At 56.2% G+C, this 24,897-nt stretch overlaps 1 protein-coding gene across 1 annotated transcript; it reads right to left on the reverse strand.

The window, feature by feature from the left end:
• Positions 1–330: 330 nt before the first annotated feature.
• Positions 331–23,059, reverse strand: ITGA5 (integrin subunit alpha 5). The gene is made up of 30 exons (XM_079775899.1): positions 22,571–23,059; positions 15,197–15,327; positions 13,799–13,911; positions 13,525–13,645; positions 13,148–13,209; positions 13,012–13,057; positions 12,626–12,751; positions 12,348–12,392; positions 12,183–12,226; positions 9,780–9,836; positions 9,552–9,604; positions 9,062–9,270; positions 8,634–8,825; positions 8,363–8,408; positions 8,090–8,191; positions 7,841–7,896; positions 7,545–7,699; positions 7,121–7,258; positions 6,926–6,993; positions 6,440–6,590; positions 6,251–6,343; positions 6,028–6,107; positions 5,807–5,887; positions 5,587–5,692; positions 5,042–5,194; positions 4,040–4,123; positions 3,826–3,939; positions 3,128–3,229; positions 2,449–2,571; positions 331–1,803 (listed from the first exon to the last, which is right to left on the reverse strand). The coding sequence occupies exons 1-30, from the start codon at positions 22,942–22,944 to the stop codon at positions 1,720–1,722; spliced, it is 3,309 nt and encodes a 1,102-aa protein (XP_079632025.1). The 5' UTR covers positions 22,945–23,059; the 3' UTR covers positions 331–1,719.
• Positions 23,060–24,897: the final 1,838 nt, after the last annotated feature.

Below are 24,897 nucleotides of genomic sequence, written 5' to 3' on the forward strand. Positions count from 1 at the left end.
CACTTTCATTTCTCTTCAAAGACCTGAGCCTCATGGCATGTTGGCTAAGGAGGAGGGCTTTCACAGTCAGACAAGGCTAAATTTGACTCTGCTCTGGCACTCACCGTGTGAGTTGGGCAAGTTACATAACCTCTCTGGACCTCAATTTCCTCTTGTGTAAATGGGGTTAATTGTACCTACTTCACAGGATTATTTACAGAAATTAAAGGGATAATGTAGAATATTTAACACCCCCCCTCCCCCAACCCACCACCATACAACAAACAATAAAAAAACAAAACAAAACCCTAGCTGATTTCTTCTGGTTTAGTTTTGTGGCTTTTTCTCTCAACCCATTTCATTATTCTGACTTAGGGAAGCCCAAGTGAGTCTTCTGGACCATCTCCTCCCACCTTCAACCTGGACTCCCCCTTTGCATTCTTCCCTAACCCTCAAGGAGAAGGGGTTTCTTTCCTTCTCTCTTGGAGGTGTTAGGGACCAGGTCTGTGGGGCTGAGAGATGGGCAGGGGTCAAGTCTTCCTTCCAGTCCTTCCATCATTTCTTTCACCTCAGAGAAGGGAACCCCAAAACAAGTTCCCCAGTTCCTGGGGGTTATAATCCTGGCCCCCAGGGGAAAGAAGCTGTGAGAAACACAGGCTTTTCCTACCCACCAAGCTGTCTGGGTCCAGGATGGGTTTGGAAAAAGTATAACAGAGATTCCAGCTCTGGTGAGTGGGGGCACCGGGCCGGGTTTATTGCACTGCAACAGAGTTTAAATAAGTCCCGGGTGTCCCGAGCCGAGGGGAGGGGTGGGGAGGGTTGGGCAAAGAGAGGAAGGGCAGCGTCAGTGCAGCTGGCGGGCAGAACCCAAATCCTGCAGGCCCGAGAGAGTGGGCCCCCTTTCTCTGGGGGACTGGGAGGGCCTGCCTTGGCCAGGCTGAGGTTCCAGATCTGTTGCCATCATGGCCCCTTCAGAGTCCTGGGCAATTCCTGACTTCTCCCGAGTCAGAGGTGGACTGGGCCTCCGGGCCCAGGTGTCCGGTGCAGGTTCAAATGTTGTCCTGAATCTGCCTGGTTAGGTTATCAATGGCTGAGTCTGGGTCCCAGATCAACCCCAGGCCCCAGGTTCAATCCGGCCCCGTTAGAGTTCTGATTCTCCTTGCAGCGGGTTCTGGGCCAGCCTTGATCCTTGTTTGGGATCTGTCCTGAGCTGGTCCTGGGCACCATCCACAGTTAGTGTTCCTAATTTGCCCACCGAGGTGGGGGCTGTCCAGAGCTGCCAGGTCTCACTCCCCAGGTTCCAGGTTCTTAGCCGGGGCCTCCTGTGGAACTCTGGCAAGGCTGAGGACAGATCTCTGCAGGCTGGAGCTGGACAGAAAGTCCTGGTGGCAGGTCTGGCCCAGAGAACTGGGATTGGATTCCCCAGTTCTGGTTCCAAGTTGTTTTCAGGAAACTCTCTCCAAAATGCAAAGGCTGCAGGGAGGCTAGGCCTCTGTCCCTGGATCGAAGTTCCCCCATCCATGGGGAGGGCATGTGTAAACGAGGGTCCTTCACAGTGCATGGGGGGTGGGGATCCTCAGCTCCTCACCTCCCGGCTCTGGCCCTTCAAGTATGTCTCTGGGCTGGGAGAGGCGCGTCTCCCTGGCCCTCAGCACCTTCAGGAAGCACCCAGCCCCCTCCCCGTCAGTAGACTGAGGGTGGGGGGACTGAGCCTTCAGGATTGGAGTCTGGAATTAGGCGTCAGGCATCTGAGGTGGCTGGAGGCTTGAGCTGAGCTTTTTCCATGGCGGTGCCATAAGGGAGGGAGCGTTTGAAGAATCCGAGCTAATGGTGGGGAAAGGAGAGGGAGAGTTTAGATACTGTGGCTCCCATTTCTCCCCAGATCTTAAGCCAAGGGGGAATGAAGAGGACTCTCTAGTGCTTCCAATCTCCCTATCTTGCAAAAGTGGCCGAAATTCAGGCTGTCATGCCTACCTCTCCAAGAGGTCCAATGGGCCAGGCGGGCTAAAGCCGGGGGTGCTTTGGTATAAAGGGATCTTTCATCAGTGCCATAAACGTGCCCCCAGGGGAGCCAGGAATAGCAGATAGGTTTGAATTCAAGTTCCAAGTCTGACTGCCTAGCATTGGCCGCCTCTGGAGGAGGATTCTGAGGCCACTGCTGGGTCTGACCAATTGGCGAGAGCTGCCATGGGTCTTTGGAGGAAGTGACAGCACAAATGCCACATTTGCCACCTACGAGCAACACTGATTTTGCAAGCAGAGGCAAACTTATCAGGTTGATTCAAGAGGCTCTTTCTAAGATAGGGGCTGTAGATTGAAGGGAAGGATCCTACAGGCAGGGTCAGGACGGGAGGCCTGTGGCCAGCGCACAGGTGGGGGCATGTGGCTAGAGAATTGGTTTGGAGGTAGATGCTTGGGATTGTGCTGGGTCAAGGGCAGAACCTGGTGAGAGGGTAGGATGTGTCGGACCTTGTAGAGGATGTAGATGAGCAGACCGAGGAGCAGGAGGCCAATGAGGATGGCGAGGATAATAATCCACAGTGGGACCCCGTGGCCGCCTTCTGCCTTGGTCCATTGCACAGCTGTGGCCACCTAGGGAGCAAGGCAGGAGAGGTCACTGGAAAGCCATTAGCCCTTCCCACCTACACTTGGTTCCCATTGGACCTAGACCCACCTCTCACCTCCCATCTTGGGCTAACAGAATTCTGAACTTCAAAATTTAAATTCTTAAAAAGTGCGTTATTGTCGCTGACTTTTGGGCCTTCACACTTGCTAGTGTCCTCTCTCCAGAGAACATTCCTTTCCTGAGCGGTTAGCCTGGTCGTTCAGGCCTCAGCTGAAACATCACTTCTTTCGGGAAGCCTTTCCTGACCCTGCAAGACTGTGTTCAAGTGTCCCTACGGTGTGTTCCCATAAAGATCCTGGCACTCGCACACTGTATTCTTAGTGCCTGCGAGGCCGTGAACTCTAGGAGTAAAGATGCCCTGTCCATCTGGCTTATCATTATATCCCTGCAACAGGACATAGTAGATGCTCAATAAATATTTACAATCATAAGGCCATCCCCCACCGATGTCCCAGTCCCAGTGCCAGGCCCAGCACTCTGAGCCCCATCTTCCTTGGCCCAGACCTCTGGCCCGGGACCCACCAGAAGTTCCTTTCGGGGAAGCTGCCGAGGCAAGATTCGGTAGGGCATCTTCAGAGCTTCGTACACAGCTTCGCACTGCAGGCTAAAGGGCTGGTGCTCTCGCTGTGGGTGGAGGAAAGGTGTCAGGGCAGTCCCCGCACCCCTGTCCTTGGGATGTAGGGGACACACGGCTCCCCACGGGCTGGTTCAGGTCTGATCTTGCTCTATTTTGGGCTCATTCTCTCCTGAATCTCTGTGTCCCTTATGTGAGATAACAAATGTGTAATTGAATAGTTATAACGAAATAATACATAATTAGATGATTGAGTGTAAATAAGAATTTTTAAAAATCATTATTCATGTGGGTTAAGCACTCAGGACAATACCTGGCCCCTGGTGTGCACTCCATAAATGACTGCTCTTTATGTACTACTCTTACATCTGCTTGTCTCGCCACTAGAGATTCATCTTCCGTCTCTGTTTTTTACGTTCTCCACACACGGATCACTCTCCAGCCCTACCACCTTCTTTGAATGGGCCAGGAAAGGGAAGCTGTCACTCTTCTCAGTGTGGCCACTAGGTGGCGCCAAGGACACAGCTCTGTTTAAACAAGCGCAGGAGGGGAGGGGAAGAGCGGGCGGGGCGGGGGGGGGGGGGGCGCCTTTCCCAAAGGCTGTAGCTAGGACAGTGGGGTCAGGGCTGTGGTAAAGCTCCCTTACCTGCAGGAAGGTCTGGGCCCGGACTCGGAAATGCAGTTGCAGACTTCGGCTTTCCTGCCGGTGGAGTGGCCCAAGCTCACAGCGCAGCCTGAAACACTCCGCCTCTGGACATTTCTGGGAAGAACGAGGAAGCCTGAACCTGGAATTCTGCCCTTTGAGAACTCAAACAGGTGCTCAGCGCTTGGGCCCAGACCTCATTCCCAGGGCGACTTACCAGGATCTGAGGCCCAGAGGCAGGGCTCTGGCCTGGAGCTTCGCGTCTTTGCAGCCTGTGGTTCTGGGAGCCCTCGGGATCCAGCTGGAAGAGGAAAGAAACTGTTAGCTGCCTCTCCCACCTCATTACAGCATCTAGGTCAGCCTGCACCTGGGCCCAGAACAGCTTCACTTGTTCTTTTATCCATTCCACTGACCACCTCCGGTGGCAAATCACCAAGCTCAGCTCAGTGTGAACATGGAAATGAACGTGGTCCTTGGAGTTTACAGGGAAGAGATGTGTAAATAAATACTTAGGTCCCTGTCCCTGCCTTCGGGCCTTTGCACTGGCTGTTCCTTCCTGGAATGCCCTTCCCCAAAGTGTTCACAAGCAGGTTCATCCTTATCTTTCAGGCCTCCAGGTTTTTTTCCTGATGGGTCAGTCTCCAGTTCGCTTCCCACTCAGAATGTGAGCGCGGCGCTTTTTATCACGTTTCAATACCGGTTAAACTCTCTCTTTAATTTTTATTGTTTAGTGCCCTCCACTAAAATGTAAGCTCCATGGGAGGGGAGACCTTGTTAATTTTGTTCAGTGCGATATTTCCTGAGCCTGTAACAGGGTTCACTGAAGGCACTCCATTAATTAAATATTGTTAATGAGTAAACATAAGGCTCCCCACGGTCTGGTTCAGGTTCTGATCCAGGAGGACAGCGAGGCTGTTCCTCTGGGGCCCAAGGAACAGAACTGGAAGGCTTCCCAGAGGAGGCGGCATGGAGCTAGGTTCTCAGAGCGTGCCAGGGCTGAACTAAGGGGGGAGATTTCAGGCAGAAGGACAGAAGTGCAGTGCATAACAGAGTCTTCTTCCTGCCTAGGGCCTCGAGGTGTCTGTGGCCTTTGGACGCCCTTCCCAAGGCCTCAGGCCTAGCTTCAGGCACATCCTCATCCCGCTCTTCCAGGCCCCCGTGACCTTCCCCAAACCTCTCAGCCTTGGTTCCCCACCCCCCACTTGTCTCCAGGCCTCACCTCCAGGTGCTCCGAGTTGGGGAGGTGGCTGGAGGTACAGTTGCTGAGCCCTGTGAACCTGGTCATGTAGAGGAGCTGCTGGCCTTCCAGGCGCTGGGGACAGCTGAGCTCCAGCACGCCCCGGCTAATGGAGCTGGGGCCCCAGTTGACGAGCTGAGGGGAGGAGAGCACAGTCATCGCGAGAAGGAAGGGAACAACCCTGCTCCGTCGAGACCCTGGCTCACCGCGGCCCCACACCTGCTGCGAGTCTCCGGTCTCCAGAGTTGAAGAGGAAAGCAGTGGGCAGAGACGAAATCCTCTCCAACCAATACCCTTCGAGGTGGCTCCAAAATCCCTCCCACGTCACTCAACTGGCCTGTCCCTCCTCTGTCTCCCCAGCTGACCCTGACCAGGCCTTACATAGCACTCCTCCTCCCTCCACGCACCTTTCCGCCCCTCATTCTGCTCCCAGCCATCTGTCACTCATCCCAGCTCCCCCTTCCCGACCATGCACTGTGGCCCCACCCCTCCTGGTCCTGGTCTTCCCTGCCTCTATCCCTCCTCACCTCATAAACATGGTGGACAGCAGGGCCCAGGTCCCCCTCCTTCTGAGGCTGGTCTGGGGGATGCCAGTCGCTCACTGGGAACAGCACCGCTTCAGGTTTGGAGACACTAAGAAGGCAGGTGGTTTTTAGAGGACAGTGGAAGGGACGCTACATGCATACTTCATACTTTCCTAGAAGTCTCCCCACTCCCAGTGAGGCCCCCTTCCCCCGGGGCACTGACCCGTTAAGGGAGACCTGGGCTTGAGCCTCCACCGATAGCCGGAAGGAAACCACTTCGCTCTGCGAGTTGTTGAGGTTCTTGCTGTGGGATGGGGAGACTGAGTTGGTGCTGGAGCCCAGCCAGAGAGGAGTCCGCTGGCCCAGGCCCCGCTTCCCAACACGGCTGCAGCCTGCGCCCCCCCCCCCCCCCCGCCCGCCCCCCGCCCTGACCCAGCACCCTACCTGAGGATCTGGAAGTCAAACTGGATCGTTTTCTTCGTGTCCCGGAGGTGAGGAACTGTGAACCGAAGGCCACTCCAGAGCTGCGGGACAGGCAGGAGGACAGGGAGGCTGTTAGAGCGGGCCTCTGCCTTATCCCAATCCCAGCCCTCCTTCCCTGCCCCACAGCACTGCTCCGAGCGGGCTGGCCACTGCCCCCTCAGGCCCTCTCTCCTGCCCGACTTACACTGGCTCCTGCCTTCATGGGGTTGCCCAGGTCACACACCAGTAGGCGGCTCTGGTTCACGGCAAAGTAGTCACAGCTCAGGCTGGAGAAGTTCTGGAGGGGGGGGGCGGGTGCGCAGGTAAGGCTTTGGGGCCCCTCTGGCAGGGCTGCTCCCCAACCCCCCCCCCCCGCCCCCAGTCCCGTTCATACCCCTGGGTGTCTGACGAGTCCTGAGTACTCAGCCTCCGGAGGAGCCGTGACCCGAAGCTCCGCCTCATAGGCGCCACCCTCGCCCACATTCTGGGCGTGGAAAGTTAGGTTCAGGGCGTTCTTGTCACCCAGGTACACGTGGTTCTGCTCCCTGGAGGGGGCACACAAGGTAAGGGACACGGGAATTCATCTCCAAACCAGGACAAGGATATGATATAATAATAACAGACACCATTTGCTGAGTTCCAACTCTCTGGCAGGCACTAGGCTAGCTGCTTTTTGTAAATTGTTTCATTTACTTCTTCCATTTACTACACGGAGGAAGAAGCGGAAACTCAGAGGATCTGAGTAACTTCCCAAGGTCACACAGCTAGCTAGCATGTCCCTGTTGTGCTTGTTAAGGTGCCAGGACCTTCCAGGTTCCATGTGTCCCGCTTCCAGACCGTGGCATCTGGAACCCCCAGCCCGATGTTCGTCTTCACTTACCCAAACACTTCCAGCTGCAGGTCTGGCACACAGATGTTGTCTTCTCCACAGTCCAGTAAGATCTGAGCCTGGGAAGCAGGGAGGCCATCAGAGAGGGAGTTTAGCTCTCCTGGGCTGTAGGTTGGCTCCCCCACTCGGTCCTGCCGAAGGTGCCCAGGCCCCTCTCCTCCTGGCTCCCCCCCACCCTGTCCTCACCTTGTCCTCGATGCGGCTCTTGCTCTGGTAATGTAAGACTGGCCGGAGGCCGTGGCTGTCCACGGGGGCTTGGGGGTCCAGGGAGAAGTTGAGGGCAATGTGAATCGGGGAGAGTTTGTCTCGGAACTCTGACTCGTTCTGGGGCAGGGGAGAGGGTTCACAAAGTCAGGGGACAGTGCTTCTCACGTTTCCTTCTGTCCACTCAGGGCCTTCGAGAATTCAGGGGTCCAAACGGGACCATCCTCATTGCTCGAGCGGTCCTGGCAGCCTGGCTCCCAGCTCTGACAGAGGGTCCCCCTCCTCAGCTCCACCAAAGTCCCGAGCCTTTGCCTGGAACCTCCCCATCTCTCTCCCTTCGGGAGAGGCCCCAGTTCTCCGTGGCCACCCTCCCCAGGCCCGTCCAGACCTGCCCTGGAGGCCGTACCCTGAGGTAGATCTTCATCTCGCTGCAGTCCTCCCGGGCCCCATTCTGGATGAGCAGGGTCTGGGTCAGGGTCGCCTGCCTGGAGGCCAAGAACAGCGCGCGCCGTACCCCTCCCTTCTGCTTCTGCCAGTCCAGCTGGAGCTCCACCGTGAAGCCTGCAGCCGGGGGGGTGGGGTGAGGGGTGTTAGGAGATTCTGCCTCTCCCTCTCCATCTATTCAGAGAGAAGGGCAGTGCCCACGTCCCCAGTCCCTCCATCCCCTCCCAGTGCCCGAGAGATTCAGGGCGTCTCCTTTACCGATGGAATCAGGAACGTGCTTTCCAGAGGCGTTGAGGCAGAAGCTAAGGTTGATGCTGGAGGAAGACCAAGGGGAAAGCTGATGTACCCACCGGACAGGGATCCCGTGTCCTCTGCCTATCTCCCAGACAGACCCAGACTAGGACACCCCCACTTGCCCCCTGCTGCAGACCTGGCCTCTCTGCCTTCCTCCAAGGCACGGACCGAGGTCACCCAGACTGGCCCCTGCGATCCTGGGCCCCAGCTCACCAGGCCACAGGGTTCCCCTCCAAGCTGCAGCTGCGCTCCTCCGGGTTGAACATGGCAGGGAAGATGGTGAGGGAGGCACTGGCAGACACGATGGGGCGACCCCTGCCAAGAGTGGACGTGGGGACAATAGAACTAAGACCCTGGGGAACCTGGGCGAGACGCTGATGCTCAAGCCCCGGGATCCCCGTCCTTTGTGCACTTTCCCAACCTCAGCCCTATGGAGGAACGCCCCAGTTCCCACTTCTCCCAGGCTGCCCATCCTGGAGTTCATACCTGTATACCACAGCCTTGTCCACACCAAAGGACCCCACAATCAGATCTGCAAGAAGTAAGAAACTACCCTTTACAGCAAGCCCCAAATTAGGATCCTTCCTTTCTAACCCTTCTAGTTTCATTGCTCGAGGAGGCCCAAGTGAGGGAACATCGCCACCTGGTGGCAGTATCCCAGAACTGCACCCAAGGACCTCAGGAAAGTGCAGAGAGGGGTGAAGGGGGCCAGCGACCAGGGAATTCTAAGTGGAACAGGGCTTAGGGAACAACTCACCAGGGTATCCGTTGCCATCCAGGTCTCGGCCTCCTCGAAGGGCAGAGCCAAAGAAGTCTGGAGTGTGGCCAGTTGCCCAGAGGGGCAACAGCACCTGGGAAGGCTTAGAGCCCAGCCCCACTGGGCTCCCAGGGAATACAAACACCACGCCCTGCTGGGTCTCCCCACCAAAGGGAGCCCCGATGGCCACATCTGCAAGACACACAACACACACCAGTCAGCAGGCCTAGATCCAAGAGTTCAAGTCTTTACCACCAGAACCCAGGACCCAGGATCCTATTTTTCCCAGCTGTCATCCCCAACATTCTAATTTCTTCAAAGCCTCAAGACCTACACATCGTGGGAAGACACTGGGGGTCTGGTATCTTAGCCACTCTCTTTCTAAACCCCTTCTGACTCTTGACTCCTCCTCAGCTCTTTGTACTTACCATTGTAGCCATCTTGGTCCAGGTCCCCCAGGGGGGTCAAGGAGCTTCCAAATCGGCCAAACTCATCATGGCCAGTGAGGGTGAGGGTGGGCGTGGGCTCCATGCCGGCTGGCTGCTGCAGGTAGATGTAGACCCTGCCTACCTCCTGGAGCCGCCCATCGGCTGTCCGCTCCATGAGCAGCGGTGCTCCCACCAGCAAGTCATCCAGCCTGGGGGCAGGGGAACAATCTAGGCCTCCTGACACCCTGCCTGGCCACCTCCCCTCCCCAGTCCAGTGCCAGGAACTTCCAGGCTCCCTCCCACCCGAGCGAGAAGAGCTGAGGTCTTCTGGTCTTAGTGCTCAGCTCTCTCCTTGCCCTAGGCAAAGGGATGTGGGGACAGTGAGGAGAACTCAGGGGAGAAGCCTGGAGAAAAACGCTCCTTGTGTTTTTCTGTCCCCATTCTTCCTTCCTGGGAGGGGCATTGTGGTGTGCCTCTTCCCACTACTCACCCGTCCCCATTGATGTCCGTGGCAGCCACTGCATAGCCATAGTAGGAGGCCATCTGCGAGGACAGAGGAGCAGCTCTGGGTCAGAACTAGGGGCTCAATCAACAGAATCCACAGGGGCTATGGAGGGAGGGCAGAGACTCCAGGGAGAAGGGGGCTGAGCTTATTGGGTCAAAGCTGGGGCTTAGTGGGCAGAGGGCCAAACTGGGTTGGGGTTGGGGGTGTCCTCACCTGTTCCCCTGAGAAGTTGTAGAGGGATCGGATGTCTGAGCCATTAAGGATGGTGACCTAGGAATGAGGAGAGATGCCCATTGGCCCTGGACTCCCAGCCCCGGGACGGAGGGCAGATACGTACAGACGACCCAAAGGCAGGCGTTCCTTGGAGACACGGACTACTTGTCCCCTACTTCCCTCCTGAGCTTTGCCCTCCCCTCCCTGTTTCTATGCCCGTAGCTCAGTCCCACAGCAACATTGCTCTTCTCCATATCACTTGTCAACGACTGTCAGGTCGAATATTTATCTGTCTATTGCCCATGTCTACCCACTAGAGTGGAAGATCAATGCAGACAGGAGCTGGGTTTTGTTCTTTGCTTTCTCCCCAGAGCCTAAAGTAGCAGACGCTCAATCATTATTAACTGAATGACCGAATGCACTCTGAGGCCGCACTCATTCTTCATCCTCCAGCCCTCCCAAACCACACTCACATCTTCCCGACGGCCCCTCTGAGTGGCTGGCCCTGTCAGTCACCAAGTCTTTTGACTCCTTGCTCTCTTCCCCGCTCTCTGCTGAGAGTCCTCTCACAGGACTGCTGGAGAGCCTCCTGCCCGCCTCCCTGCCTCAGGCTCTCTTCCTCTCAGCACCCTTTCCCCACTGCAGCAGAACCTAGGAGGGACCCCCCCCCCCCCCCCCCGTCCCCCTGGCTTGAAAACCCACAGTAGTGTCCTGGCCGGTGGCTCAGTTGGTTGGAGCATCGTCCCATACACCAACAGGTAGTGGGTTTGATCCCCAGTCCAGGCAACTGACTGATGTTTCTCTCTCCCCCTCTCTCTCCCCTCTCCTTCCTCTCTCTTTAAAAATCAATAAACACATATCCTTGGGTGAGGGTTAAAAAAGCACACACATAAAAACCAACCCACAATGGTTCCCTGCAGCCACTATCCAAGCCTCGACTTCTTCGCTGGTTCTGTGAGGCTCTGGGTATCTGGCCCCAGCCTGTCTGCTTCTGCTCACCCCTTCCTCCTCCTCCTCATCCTCAGCCCACGAGCCTGCTAAACAGGCCTGATTTTTCCCCTTTCCCCCATGCCTCTCTTCATGCTCCGGCGTAGGATACTCTCTCGCCTCATCTCCACTGACCTTCGCAGAACCTTCTCTGATCCACCCCTGCCTGGAAAGGAGGCTATTCCTCTCCCTAAACTGGTAACCATCGTACCCCCTCCTGAAATTGACCGTAGTGCAAGAAGAACGCCAACTTTGGAATAAGACAGACCTGCTTTTAAATCTCTATCCAGCCACTTACTCACCGTGTGACCTTAAACAACTTATGGTAACATCTACCCCCACCGGCTTGAATAGAAATCATGAGAGTGGACCGTGCCTGACACATGGAGGGGCTCCTGAACAGTAGCTGTCCCTTAGGTTGTAATTATATGTGTCTTATCTTACATAGTTGATCAGCGGCAACTTATGAGATGAGGTGTGATGTCTTATTCATCTTCTTATCTCTTACCTTGCTTTAATAAATGTTATTTGAACAAACTCCTACGGCACTCTTATCTGTAACCTTTTTAAAGCACTTGTCACGGTCTAATAATAACAGCTACCAGTTGTACACTGCTCAACAGTTCACTAAGCACTTTCACATGCATTACCTCATTTCATCCTTACAAGAGCCCTGAAGTCAGAACTATTATTATCCCATTCTGCAGAGAAGAATGAGGCTCAGAGGGTAAGCAGGCTCAAGGATTTACAGAATGAAGTAGAATATGAATAAATAAAAATAACAGAAGGATGCATCTAGAGTAAGTGCCAGAACTTGAACCCAGGTCTGACCCCAGAGCCCGTGTTCTGATCCACTTTCAGAATTCTCACAAACTGCCCTGCATGGTTTTTTTTTGTTGTTTTTTTAAATCTTCACCCGAGGATATTTTCCCATTGATTTTTAGAGAGAGTGGAAGGGAGGGGAGAAACAGGGAGAGAGAAACTTCATTGTGAGACACATCGATTGCTTGCCTCCCGCATGCTCCCGGATCAGCGCCAGAATGGAACCCGGGACCCTTTAGTATGGGGCCCACGCTCTATACACTGAGCAAACCATCTAGGGCAGTGGTCGGCAAACTGCGGCTCGCGAGCCACATGCGGCTCTTTGGCCCCTTGAGTGTGGCTCTTCCACAAAATACCACGTGTGGGCGCGCACGTACAGGGCGATTGAAACTTCGTGGCCCATGCGCAGAAGTCGGTTTTCGGCTCTCAAAAGAAATTTCAATCCTTGTACTGTTGATATTTGGCTCTGTTGACTAATGAGTTTGCCGACCACTGATCTAGGGCATGTGTTTTTTTGTGATCAGGCGGTTGGAGGCCCCCGGGGCGGGGGGGGGGGGGGTGAGGAAAGAAAGGGAGTGTCAGGCAGGGTCTTACATAACCGTAGGTGAGGTTCCCTTTTGGCACGCCAGCAACAAAGTCTGCAAAGAGAAGAGAAAGTTGTGGACTAAGGGTGGGAAGCAAGGAGTCACAAGAATGGTAAGTGTCTCAGTTCCTGGGTCTCCATCCACCCCCTTGGCCCTAGCCTGGGGACACACTCACCTTCTGTGTCATCACCACTGAATTCACCCACAGCCACAGAGTAACCTGGGGGACAGGGTGGGTGGGTATTAGCATTCTTGCTTCGGGGACCCATCTGCCCAGGCCCATCTCCAATCCGTCCCCCACCCCTGCAGGCCTTCACAGTCAGCCGGCACATGACAAGCATGACAGCGGGGCTGGGGGTGCCCGAGTGGGAAAAGAGGAGGCAGGGGAGTGTGTGAGGACAGGACAGGAGCGCCTGAGGTTGCCCCCTCGTTTCCTCCCACCTGCTCACTCACCCAGGTAGCTGTCATCGTAGGAGGAACTGGCCTGGCGCGTCTGCAGCTGCCCCTGAACCAGGTTGATGAGGTACTCAGGGTAATAGGACCCTGCAATCTGCTCCTGGGTGGCCGACAGGATCTGGCCTGGGAAGGGGATGAGGAGGAGATGGACGGAGGAGGACGGGCAGGGAGGAGAGAACTGGGGGTGGGTGTGACTGGGTAGGATTTTCAGAAGTCTGGTTCAAGGAAGGCAAGCTTGTGCAGGGCGGTGGAGGAGGACACGTAAGTCTCAACAAAGGGAGAGGAGAGCTGGGATGGCCAACAGGAGGGGAGACGGCGACCTCAGGCTGGGAGCGGGAGGACAGGCCTGTGCCAGGGCCTGGAGTCAGCACAGCAGGACTTACCTTGCCAGAAATAGCTCCCTGGTCCACCCAGCACCACACGCCCAGTCTGTGGGGGGAAGGAGGCGAGTCTACTTATGGTCCTGATCCCCCTGTGTCCACCCCTCACAGCCACGGCCCTCCCAGGTCACCCGCTCACCTTGGTGAACTCAGCACTGAAGCCACCTTGGCAGTAACCCTGGCCTGCTGCCCAGCTGAAATCTGTGAGGGAGAAGGTGGTGGGAAGGAGGCCAAGCAGGAAAGGAGAGAGATTGGGGAAGGCGCGGGGGAGGGGGGGGGGCTAGTGCGGAGAGGACCCTGAGGAAGGGCCGCCCTGAATCGGACAGTGAGCACAAGACGAATAAGGAGTCGGGTAGGAAAGGAGAGAGATTGGGGAAGGCGAGGGGGGGGGGGGGGGGGGGGGGACCCTGAGGAAGGGCCGCCCTGAATCGGACAGTGAGCACAAGACGAATAAGGGGCGGGTTCAGCGACTCCTACAGAGAAGGCAGACAAGGCGCAGGCGCGCTCTTGCCCTACCTGAGCGGCACGGGGCGTACTCCAGCACCCGGGTGAAGTTGTCTGTGGAGAGGTAGCAGGTGCCCACGGGATCGCTCAGCGGCTCCTTCTCTGTGCGCCAGCTATAGAGCGGAGCACAGGCCTGGGGAGGCCCGGGAGGACGGAGCCTTAGGGTTACACCAACAGAAACCCTCTCCGCCCTCCAGGCCTGTGTTCCTTGGTGCCCGACCACGCCCCTACCCTGGCCACCACTCCCCCCCCCCCCCCCCCCCCCCCCAGCCTGCTGGCCCCTCACCAAGATGGAGGAGCCATGGGCTCGCACTGTGGCTCCGAACCACTGAAAGGACTTGTACTCCACAGGCTCCTCGCCCTCTGGGTTGGAGAGTGAGGACTCCAGGATCCGAGAGCCTGGGGGAAGGGAGAAAGAGAGTCTTGTGGGTAGTGGGCAACCGAGCCCAGCACAGCCCCTACCCTCGCACTTGCAAGCCTAAAGCCCAGGACTCCCTGGGAGGGGAAGGACAAAGGGTCTTCAGACTCTGCTCTGTGTAGCCTGACTCAGCCCTCCTCTGTGCGCACACCTGGGGTTCTGGAGTTGCCTCGCTCTGATCCAGCTGGGCCGGGGATGCTTGCAGTGGGGTCGGGGCAGGAGGTGGTGGGGGAAGAATGGTAACCCTCTGGCTGCACTTCTCTGTCTGTACCTGGGCCGTATCGCTAAGCACCTTGTTCTTTTCTTGATCTTTCTCACATCTCTGGATTGCTGCCCCATGGACCCCTTCTATCCACCGCCTTCCCGCCTTCCCCACACCATTGTCTGTGTCCATGGGGTATGGATACATACATCATACAGGACATCCTTTTTTATTCCTCTGACTCTTACCTGTCTTTCAGGTTAAAAAAACAAAACACCCATCTGCTTCATGATCTTATCTCCCACCCCCCACCATCTCCATCTGTTTCTGCACTAGCTCCTCTTTTTGTCCCCTCACCCCCGTCTTTATCTCTGAAGCCAGATATAGCTCAGCATGCATATCCTTACTCCACCATTTACTAGTTGTGTGACCTTGAGCAAGTTACTTAACCTCTATTTCCTCAGCTATAAAATGGGGATAATAATATCTCATACAGTTGTTGAAAGGATTAAGTGAGTTAATATTTATAAAGTGCTTCTAGCAGTGCTGGGCACAGAGCAAGTGCTCTTGAAGTGTTAGCTGTTATTACTGTTTATCTCTGGCCTCTGTCTGTCTCCCCCTCCCCATCCCTGCATCTACCCTGGGCCTGGAGCTCTTTGAGGGCAGTGGCTAAATCATGCTTCGACCCCCCGCAGCCCCAGCACAGTGCCTGGCAAGCACTATCACTTAGTCAGTGCTCAGTTAACTGAATCAAATCGCCTGTGTGACTCTCCCTGTCTTTGTCTGTGTTACTGGCCTCCCTGAGTTGTGGGTGATTCAGGGGAAATGAGAGCCACATGTTTCTGAATCACGCCCGCCCTCCTTGGGCTGGGCTGGACTGGGAACGTGGTGTGAGTGCCACGGGGAGCCGCTGCTCGCTGCACGGAGCTGGAGCACCACCATCAGAGCTGGGAGGGCACGTGGCCAGGGAACTGGGCAGGCTCTCCCCTTCACTCCAGGCCCCACCCGGGCCCCACCCCCAGGCCCTCCTGGACCTTCCCAGGCCTACCAAGGGGGTTGGTTACCTTTGCTGTCAAACTCAATAGGGGTGCACTGTGCCAGGCTGGTGCCCCAGGGACAGAGGTAGACAGCACCACCCTGCAGCACTCCTGGCTGGCTGGTGTTAGCCTTGGGCGCTCCCACCAGCACGCTGACCCTGTGAGGGGAATGGAGAAACCGTTCAGGGAGGCTCCGAGCCCTTCTTCAGTTTCCCAAGGCAGGAAGGACCCAGGCCTCTGGGCCAGGGGCTCGCTGGGGGTGGGGTGGATGCCCCCTGAGTTGTATTTATATCTCCAAAGATGCCACAGATGCCAGAGGCACAGGCTGGAGTCAGGCGGTCCCCATGTGCCGCTGTCACTAACACAATCCCTCCCCTCCTCCCATCCCTCTCTTTCCTCTCCTACCTTCTTCCCCTGTTATTAAAGAGAGGGGGAGCCAGAGTCAGTCCTGGGAAGGGAAAGAGGGGCCAGAGGTTCTGGCCTCAGCGCCTCCATCCCTCTATGGACCGGCCAAGGTTGGGTGTGCAGCCCCTGGAAGCCAGGGTCCTCTCACCTAGCCCGTACCCTCTTGTCCCAAGCCAAAGCCTTTCTCTGGGCCAAGACCCAGGCATCCGGCTGCCCTGCTGTCCAGCCGCCCAGCCCTGGGGCGTGTAGGAGGAAAATGTGAGTCTTGGAACTCGGGCAGTAGAAGTGGAGAGAAGAGCTGGATGGTGGTGAAAACAGAGCGTTCCCCTGGGCTTGGGCCTGCCTTCTCCTTGGGCTCTGGTGTGGACCTCCCCACTGGGGCTGGGGCTTTATCTCAGCCCTGAACCCGTCTCCACACACCATCTCTACGAGTCTGAATTCAGACCCTGCTCTACTGGAGTCTTAGTTCCAGACACCGTCCCTCAGTCCCCCCTGAAACCACGAGGAGAAGATTGCCTTTGCTGGGGGGCCTATGTAATGGGGTGGTCATGGTTAAGGTCCTGGATAATCTTCCCGTCTTTGGCTCTGTCTCTGCCATTCCTTGGTCCCTTGCCTCTGAGGCTTCGGCACAGCAGTCAGTCTTCTTGGCTTTCTCCTCCAGGATCCTCCATGAGGACTGCATCTGACAACCAGGGCTGGCCCTGGCCCTGGGCCAGTGTCCCTGCAAGCCTTGGCCTCTGCTCTCCTCCCCTACCTGCCTCTGTTCCTGCTTCTCCACCTCTGAGCCTCTGCCCCTAGGACTGCTTGCTCTCTTGGTTTCAATGTTTGAGTGTTCTCTCTCTTGATCTCAGATCTTAGGCTTCTCCATATCTGTTGGTTCCTGTCCCCTTTCGGCCTCAGCACTCCCAGTACCCACTCCTTCCTGATATTAGGATACCTTCTTCAGCCTTTCTCACCCGGAAAGAGCATCCAAGTGGGGGATTATGTTAGAGGTCACAAACGCTGGGTTTGCCTTCCAAGAGGGCCGGGTGGGGAAGGAGTGAAAGGGGTGGGGTCCAAGAGAAATAGGGGATGGCAACCACAGAGGAAACCGCTCCAAGGGACTGGAGTGGGGAGTGAGCAGTCCAGAGGATGAGAATGGAGGGAGAGGCCAGGGGCCAGGGGAATGGGGGGATGCTGAGAGTGAGAGAGTTCCTGGAGTGACGGGGGGTGGGGTGCCAGCCTTAGTTACTCTGGGGACAGGAAATGTTTACAGCCTGTGGCTTCCTGTCTGTTTCCAACCTCTCACTTCTCCGTTTGTCTCCCACCCGCTGGGCCCCACCCTTTTCACTCAGGCACTGCATACAGCTGGGGGGTGGGCGATGGACGGTGACCTAGTCAGTGACCAGGCCCAGGAGGTAAGGTTGGTAGTGGGGTGAGGTTCCATTGTCCTAGGGCTGGGTGAGGAGAGAGGGGTACAACCCTCCCCTAGCTGGGGCAGCCCCAGGAAAGTTGTGGTACAGGAGGCAGTGAAAAGAGCACTGGATGGCTTGGCTGGTGTGGTTTAGTGGTTGAGCATCGACCTATGAACCAGGAGGCCACAGTTTGATTCCTGGTCAGGGCACATGCCCGGGTTACAGGCTCCATCCTGTGTGAGGTGTTCAGGAGGCAGGAGATCAGTGATTCTCTCTCATCATTGATGTTTCTATCTCTTTTTCTCTCTCTCTCTCCCTTCTTCTCTGAAATCAATAAAATTTTTTTTTAAAGAAAAGAGCACTGGACCAGGAGTCAGCACTGGATGAGGGGCAGGCACTAGCTCAGTGTGGACTTGGGCCATACTCTTGCCCTCTCTCTGGGAGCAGCGGTTATGTCAAAGGTCTCGGGGGGCTCTGATAGTCTATTTCCAGGAGAACAAAGGCTGTGGCTAAGGGACCCGGTTCTCACTCTCAATTTTTTAAAAAATATATTTTTATTGATTTCAGAGAGGAAAGAACAGGGAGAGATAGAAACATCAATGATGAGAATCATTGATTGGCTGCCTCCTGCACGCCCCCCACTGGGGATCGACCCTGCAACCCCGGCATGTGCCCTTGACCAGAATCGAACCTGGGACCCTTCAGTCCGCAGGCCGATGCTCTATCCATTGAGCCAAACCGGCTAGGGCCCACTCCCAATTTTTACAACACCCCCGGCTCTGGAGGAGGAGCTGAGCCTGAGTTCTCCTGGGATGGCCCGAGGAAGAAGCCTGGAGTTTGTCTGACAGGGTTGGAAGGTGAGAGAGAGACCTTACAAAGACTGTAAAGCCCACGAGCTCATGGGCCAGGGGCATGTGCGTGGCTGTATGAAGGTTTAGCAGATCCGGCATTGCAGGTAAGGGACACAGGCTCCGATCCAGCCCTGCCTCCGCCACCCACGGCTTATCCCCAAGGGTTCAGTGGCCCTTCTAACCCAGTTCCTCCGAGTCAGTCTAATAACTAGTGCCCCTGCCTATGTGCCAAGGGAGGCACCCGGTGTCAGGGATGGCACTTCGCATAGCTTATCCTTATTCTCCCACTTTTAGTTCCTGCCTCCTAAATCCTGGAGCAGTTGGGGCCCCTTAGGGGTCCAAGAAGGTAACAATGGGAGTTCCTTGGGCTATTTTCTTTATCTTTTAAAAACCTCACCAAAGGATATTTTTCCCATTGCTTTTCAGAAAGAGTGGAAGCAGGGAGGGGAAGAGGGAGACAGAGAAACATTGATGTGAGAGAGACACATCGGTTGGTTGCCTCTAGCATGCGCCCCAACCAGGGCCAGGGATCAAACCTGCAACCCAGGCCCATGCTCTTGACCCGGGAATCGAACCCAAGACCCTTCGGTGCGTGGGCCGGTGCCCTGTAACCACTGGCCCACACCGGCCAGGGACTCTGGGTTATTTTCAATTTTTCAGAAAGCCTAATGGAAACAGGCATTTACCTGATAAGGCAGCCCAGGCTAATTAAAACCTCAAGTATATTTACTTTCGGCTGGAATTATATCAACTCATGTAGAGAGCCTGACTATCTCACATTGGTCACAAGCTCTGATTGGCAGCTAGAGATGTCTTCTTGTTCTCACTTCTAGCTGATAAAAAATGAGAAAAAGGAATTAATTATTTCTTACTAAATGCAGTTGGGCAGATAATCCCTTCTAAAATATAGAGTTCAAGGGAAGAAATAATTGCCATCATTTATTTTGAAGCCTTAGAACCCTGAAACCCTAGAGTTGGTTCTTGGAGGCACAGCTGCCACCGCTGGAAGGCACGACAGAGGGCACCCGCTGGTGCGAGGGCTTTCTTGTAGGTGCCTCAGGGCTGCCACGTGGAGTTAGGAGCTGGTTTGGTCCTGACACTCCTCCTCTTCCTTTAGGGCAACCTCTTTTCCCTTTTTCTATAGAATGTCCTGGTAAGATATCATTTGAGTTTTTAAAAAGGAAAAAGAAAAAAACTAATTAAAAATACCTGCTGACTGCCCTAGCCAGTTTGGCTCAGTGGATAGAGCATCAGCCTGCAGACCAAAGGGTGCCAGGTTCAATTCCGGCTAAGGGCACATGCCTGGGTTGCGGGATCGATCCCCAGTAGGGGGCGTGCAGGAGGCAGCCGATCAATGATTCTCTCTCATCATTGATGTTTCTATCTCTCTCTCCTCTCCGTTCCTCTCTGAAATCAATAAAGAAATAAAAAAAAAACAACAACAACCTGCTGACTGAGTCCCATGGGAAAACTAAGTCCCACAAAAGTGAAGTAACATGTCCAGGGTCACTCTGAATCCTTCTCCACAGAAGAACCAGAAGCCAGGAATCCTGATTCCTAGGCCAGGGTTCTGGCTTACCCTGTTGCCAATTTATCTCCTCTTCTCTCCACTATCTCCCCAGCCAGGCTTCTGATTAACCAAGATCCTGTTCAATAGATGGTTACTGTTTGACTCTGTTGGCCTGACAAGGTCGGGGGCGGACAGAAGCAAGTGGACCAGGGCCCAGTCCCTGCAGGTCCTACAGCAGCCCTGGCCAGGCCAGAGGAGGACACCTAGTTCTGGGTCCTACAGTGTATTCTCAAAGAATATGCCTGGCTGGCCGGGGAGGGAGAGTTGCCTCTACCTATGCCAACTAAGGGAATAAAGAGCTGGACTAAGGCTAGTGCACCTTTTAAGTCTGTGTCCTAGGCCAAGTCACTTTCCCTCTCCAAGCCTTGGATTCTCTACCCATAAAGCGATGGGTTGCCCTTGAATGGTCCCTAAAACAAATTCTAGTTCTAAACTTCTATAACTCCTGAAGCTTCAGTATATATATGTATGTGTGTGTGTGTGTGTGTGTGTGTATATATATATATATATATATATATATATATATAATAAAATGGAGCAATAATGCCTCCTCTGCCTAATACAAAGATCTTGTAATGATCCAAATGGAAAAACTGATATGAAAGTGCTAAGGAATGTGAGGGACTATTATTACTAAAACTGCTACAAGCAAATATGAAAAGCAAGTAAGAAATGGGGGAAAACTTGGAACTAGAACTAGGTGGTATCTAGGGAGGAGAGAAGCAGAGGCAGAAAAACAGCTACCTCATACAAATCATGCCTGCCAGGTATTGATCACCCTCCATGGGCCAGGTGCCTTTTATCTATATCGTCTCATTTAGTCCTCAGAACAGCCTCCTAAGTTAGGTGTCTGCTTTTCATAAGAACACCAGGCTCGAAGACCTTGAGTACCAGGCCCCAGGTCACACCCAGAGCAAGGGGCCAGGGCGCACACCCCGTTCTGCCTGACTTGAGGCTGGGCCCTTGCCTACCATGCAAACTCTCTGTGTTCACCCTGCCCTTTGATGCTGTTTTGATGTCCAGGGTGAGAGGTGATGCAGGGGGACCAAGAACACAGAGGCCCTCCCTCTCCAGCCATGGCCCCAGGCGCGGGCTATGCTGGTCCCCGGGTGGAGGAGGGGGTTGAAGGTCCCGCTGCAGGGGAAGGAGGTCACTGGGGAGGTGGGATGTTCAGAGTCCCCCTCTAAGAGGGTATGAGAAAGTGAGAGGGGGCGTGCAAGTGAGACACCTGGCCCTCTTGGAAGGAAAGATGGCGGGAAGAGGGAGGGGGAGGGATGAGAATGCTGGGTCCTGTTTTAGAAGGGGGCTTCAGGGACTGCAGGATCGGGCCAGGGGCCACACAGACTGGTCAGGAGGCAGGAGATCTTTTAAAAACCTCACCAAAGGATATTCTTCCCATTGCTTTTCGTGAACCATAAGTATGTGCAAGTCCAGATGTCCAGATGTTTGAGCGGACTCTTTTAAAAGGGAGATGACACTCTTGTTAGGTGTGGGGCAGGGTAAGAGGAAGGTTACCCAGATATGGGGGAGGATCCCCACCTCTCCCTCCCTTCCTCTTCTTGACTCCGTCAGGGTTGTGGTAAGCAGCAGTTTAAGGGGGCCTTGGGGGAGGCCAGGTCTGGCAGAGGTTCCAGGCCAGGGTGATGCAATGGGGTTTGGGCAAGAGGCCAGGGGGGTGGGGTGGGGGCTGGGTGGGGGACCTTGAATAGCCCACAACCAACAGCTAGGGCCTAACTATCTTTTTTCCATTCCCACGTCCTCTAGACAATAGAGAAACTTACCCCCGCCCCCCCCCCCCCCAACACACAACTGAAATAGCTAGATTAATCCTTTTTCTCCAAAAATTAAAGAAAATGAGCAGAGATCAGTTAACTGTATCAGGTGTAAAGCCAGCTCCCCTCCGGCAGAGGTCCTATCAAACCCCGAGTGTGGTGGTGGGGGGCCGTGGGAAGCTCAGAGCCCAGAGAGGCAGGGGAAAGAGGATCGTTGTGGAGGATCAGGAATCTGGCATCTGGGAGTCCCTGGATGCTGCCCAGGAACAGCTACCTTCCCTCTTCCCAACCCCGGACATTTAAATGAAAACCCTCGTTCCAGTGTTGCCTCAGCTCCAACTTCGGTTTGCCCATGCCTCCCCATTTTCCAGGCACTCAGGGTCCGGTGTGATGGTCGCCCCGCTGAGCTGGGAATGAGGGTCCTCCTTTGAGCCTTCCCCCATCTCTGACGCCCGGAGTCTGTCGCTCCTGGGCCCCGGGAGCCCGCGCCTCTCCAGCTTCCGACCCCAGCCCCAGAATTCCGGTCTCAGTTCAGCTCCAGCCCACAAGCTACAGGAAACCAGCTTTTCTCTTCCTCCCCAGAGCCGGAGGAAGAGGGAAACCGCCCACCCCCCTCACGCGCGCACACACACCCCTCCCGACACAGCCGAGCACCCCCCCTCGGCGGAGCCCACCCCCAGCCCCGGCGCCCCCAGTGCCAGGGTTCCGGCACTCGCCCCAAGTTCCAGGATCCCCTCGTCAGCACAGAGACTGGGGGTGGAGGCGGAGTAGGAGACCGAGGAGAAAGGGAAGAGAGCCGCCGTCCCCTCCCGGGTCTTTCCCAGTCTGAGCTGAGGGGGGAGGGGAAGATGGGGCTGGCCCCCAAGTAACCTCTGGGCCCTCTCAGTCTCCGACTCCCCTCTCACTACACACAGTTCATTCTGCTTCGACCAGTTTTCTCTCCGCACAATGGCCCTTGGGGACCCGAGGTCCCCCCAGCGCTCCAAAAAGCCCCTCCCGGCCTCCGCGCCCCCTTTGCGCCCGCATCCGCCGGGGTCCCGGCGGCTCCCAGGTCTCAGCCGGAGACCCTCTGCTCTCCATCCACGCGCCCGCCTCTCCCTCGGCCCCGAGTCCCCTGCCCAGACTTCTCCAGGCTCCAGCTCCGTGTCCTCTCCCCACCCCACACATGTCTCCCCACTGATCTCTAACTCCAGGCCCCCCTCCACGCCGGCCCCTGTCTCCTCCCTAGTCCCGCGCAGGCCCCCAACTTTAGCGTGGGCCCCCAACTCCAGCCCCAGTCCTTCCAAACTCCGCCTCTCCAACTCAAGCCTCGGTCCCCTCCAGACTTCAGCCGCGCCCCCACTTTCCAGGCGTCCTCCCCCCCCCCCCCCCCCCCCCGCTCCATCCCGCAGCCAACTCTCCTTACTCACCCGTCCGTTCCCGGCCGGTAAAACTCCACGGAGAAGCCGAAGAAGGAACCGGGGGGCCCGGAGAGCACAGCTGGGGCCTCCGAGTCTAAGTTGAAGCCCCCGACCCTGGGTGTCGGCGGCAGCAGCAGCAGCAGGGGCAGCAGCAGCGGCAGCGGCGCGGATCGGTGCCGGGGGCCCCGGCGTGGCTGCACGGCGTGGAGAGGGGACCCTGGCGTCCGGCTCCCCATAGCGCCCGCTCTCCCCTGTCCTGGGGCCACCGACCCGGAGCCGCTTCCTAAACCTCCCAGAGGCGAATGACTCAACGCGGGGAGGAGTTTGCCAAACTCCCGGCTGAGCCCTCCCCCCGCCCGCCGAGGGGGTGGGCGGGGGGGCATTCCTGGGTCCTTGGAACGCTGAACCCGAGCCCCCCACCCCGAAGGGGCGTGGGGGGGCTGCACCTCTCCACTCCCCTCTCCCAGCCCCAGCTGGAGGCCGGTAGTTTGTACTGGGTCAGACTGGGCGGGATTGGGCTCTTCACCCTCCTCTCTCGGCTTCCCCCTCCTTCCTCCCCCCTCCTTTCCAGATGTACAACGTAAACGCTCGGAAAAGGAGTCGGAAAAAGGGAGCCGAGAATTTCCTAATGAGGAAAAGAATCACCTCTGGAGGGCGGAGGGAGCCTGTGTATGTGTGTGGGGTCGCCCTCACTTCTTCAGGGAGGAGACTTTTGGGTCGAAAGAGACAGGAGACACCTCTGGCATCCGGCCAGCTGGGATTCCCCCTTGCTTTCCGGGGCCACCGGGTGCCTGGGTGCCTGCCAGCTGGATTTGGGACTCAGAAGTTGAGGGACAGAGTGCTCCCGATCTGATAGGGGGCCTCCACAGGCTCCTGGAATTCTGCTGCCCCTCACTCCAAGGAGTTTGGGGTCACTCACCAGGAGGGTTCTGCTCCGGGTCACAGCCTTCTGGGTTGTAGGGTACGTAAACCTCTGTTGAGCTCCGTCCTAGAATCTGGCAGTTGACCAAGGGCCTGGGAGTGATAGGGAGGGTGGTGTTATGGCCCCTCGGTGTCTTCTTGATAAAACCCACGTGACTCCTATAAACCTGGAGAATTGTAGCATGGGGTGGGGGCAGTGGGGGGTGTTATCTTGCAAAGGGGCCACCCCATTCTTCCCAGATCTCCTGGGGATGTAGAGGAAGGAACTCCGCAGCAAGGGAAGGCAGTGACCCCCTGCCCACCCCTTCCTCCAACCCTGGCTCTGTGGAATGAGATCACCTTTCAGGATTCTAGTCTTTATCTTAGTCTGGGGGAGGGGGACCTAGGGGCCTAGATTCTCTCCTAACCTCTTCTCCTTTCCAGCCCCCGTCCTGCCTTCTCCCTCCAGGACTTCTTTCCCTGCAGGACAATAATTCTCTGAATCAAGCCCTGCTCCCTCTGTTCCCCAGGCCCCTGCCCCACTCGGCCTCAGGACTCAGAATAAAAGTGCCCATAATCAATGCTTCTCCTTCGCTTTGAGTTTCATTCTGCTACTCTACTTTCTGTCCCAAATCAACCAGCTTTCCCCCCGCCCCCCCGCCCCCCCCCCTTTTTTTAAAAGCCCGTCTCTAGAGCCAGCTGCAGCCCAAGGGAGAAGCCAGCTGGTTAGACTGTGGGATGATGCTGGCCCCCAGCCCACTCTCACATCTGCAGGTCCTGATGTTTTCTTAGGTGAGGAACGCAAGCAACCTCTGGGGCAGGATCTTAAGCACAGCCCTACCACAAAGATAACCTCTAGGCAAAAACTACTCAAGCCAAGGGTTGAGAACCCCCTCTGGGAGGAGAGGGGCTGAGGCCCGACTGCTGTATAGTCCAGCAAAGCGCATGTGTGTGAACCCAGTTCTCTTCCTTTTCAGCCTAGGCACCAGCTCTTTAGATATTCCCAGGATTTAGGAGCTTGGGGCAGAGGGGGGAGGGGTGCAAGGAGGGAGGTGTGTGACTCAGCCCCTCCCAGGAGCCTCGGTGGGGGACAGGGGACATAGCGTCCTACTCCAGTCCTCTTCCCAACTCCACCGCCCCCCCAGCCTTGGCCAACTCAAACAGGCCCCCTCCCTGTCCATTCCTTGCTCCTGTTTACACGGGTAGCCCCTTAGTCATTCTCTGGCTGGCTTTTCCACTCTCTCCAATATCCCTCCTCTCTTGGCTCTCTCTGCCCTTATAAGTCCTCTCCCAGTTGCCCCAACACCTCTTGCCTTCCCTCTCACCATGCCTGCTCCAGGCCAGGCCTGAACTTGGGGTTTCCTCCTAGTTGGAGCTGCTTCGGCATAGCCCTCCAGGTCTGGAAGCTGGCCTGGGAACATCAGCCAGGAGGGTCC

The sequence above is a fragment of the Cnephaeus nilssonii genome (assembly GCF_951640355.1).
Source record: "Cnephaeus nilssonii genome assembly, chromosome: 6".
Classification (NCBI taxonomy): Eukaryota; Metazoa; Chordata; class Mammalia; order Chiroptera; family Vespertilionidae; genus Cnephaeus; species Cnephaeus nilssonii.

What these genes read in the sequence shown, in the direction of transcription:
- ITGA5 (XM_079775899.1), bottom strand. Translation starts at nt 22,944, where the DNA reads ATGCCCCCCCGCCCACCCCCTCGGCGGGCGGGGGGAGGGCTCAGCCGG. An exon ending in GTACGCCCCGTGCCGCTCAG is followed by an intron (nt 13,210 to 13,524) that starts GTAGGGCAAGAG and finishes TCTCCCTCACAG; the next exon opens with ATTTCAGCTGGGCAGCAGGC. An exon ending in AGAGCCGCATCGAGGACAAG is followed by an intron (nt 6,994 to 7,120) that starts GTGAGGACAGGG and finishes CCTGCTTCCCAG; the next exon opens with GCTCAGATCTTACTGGACTG.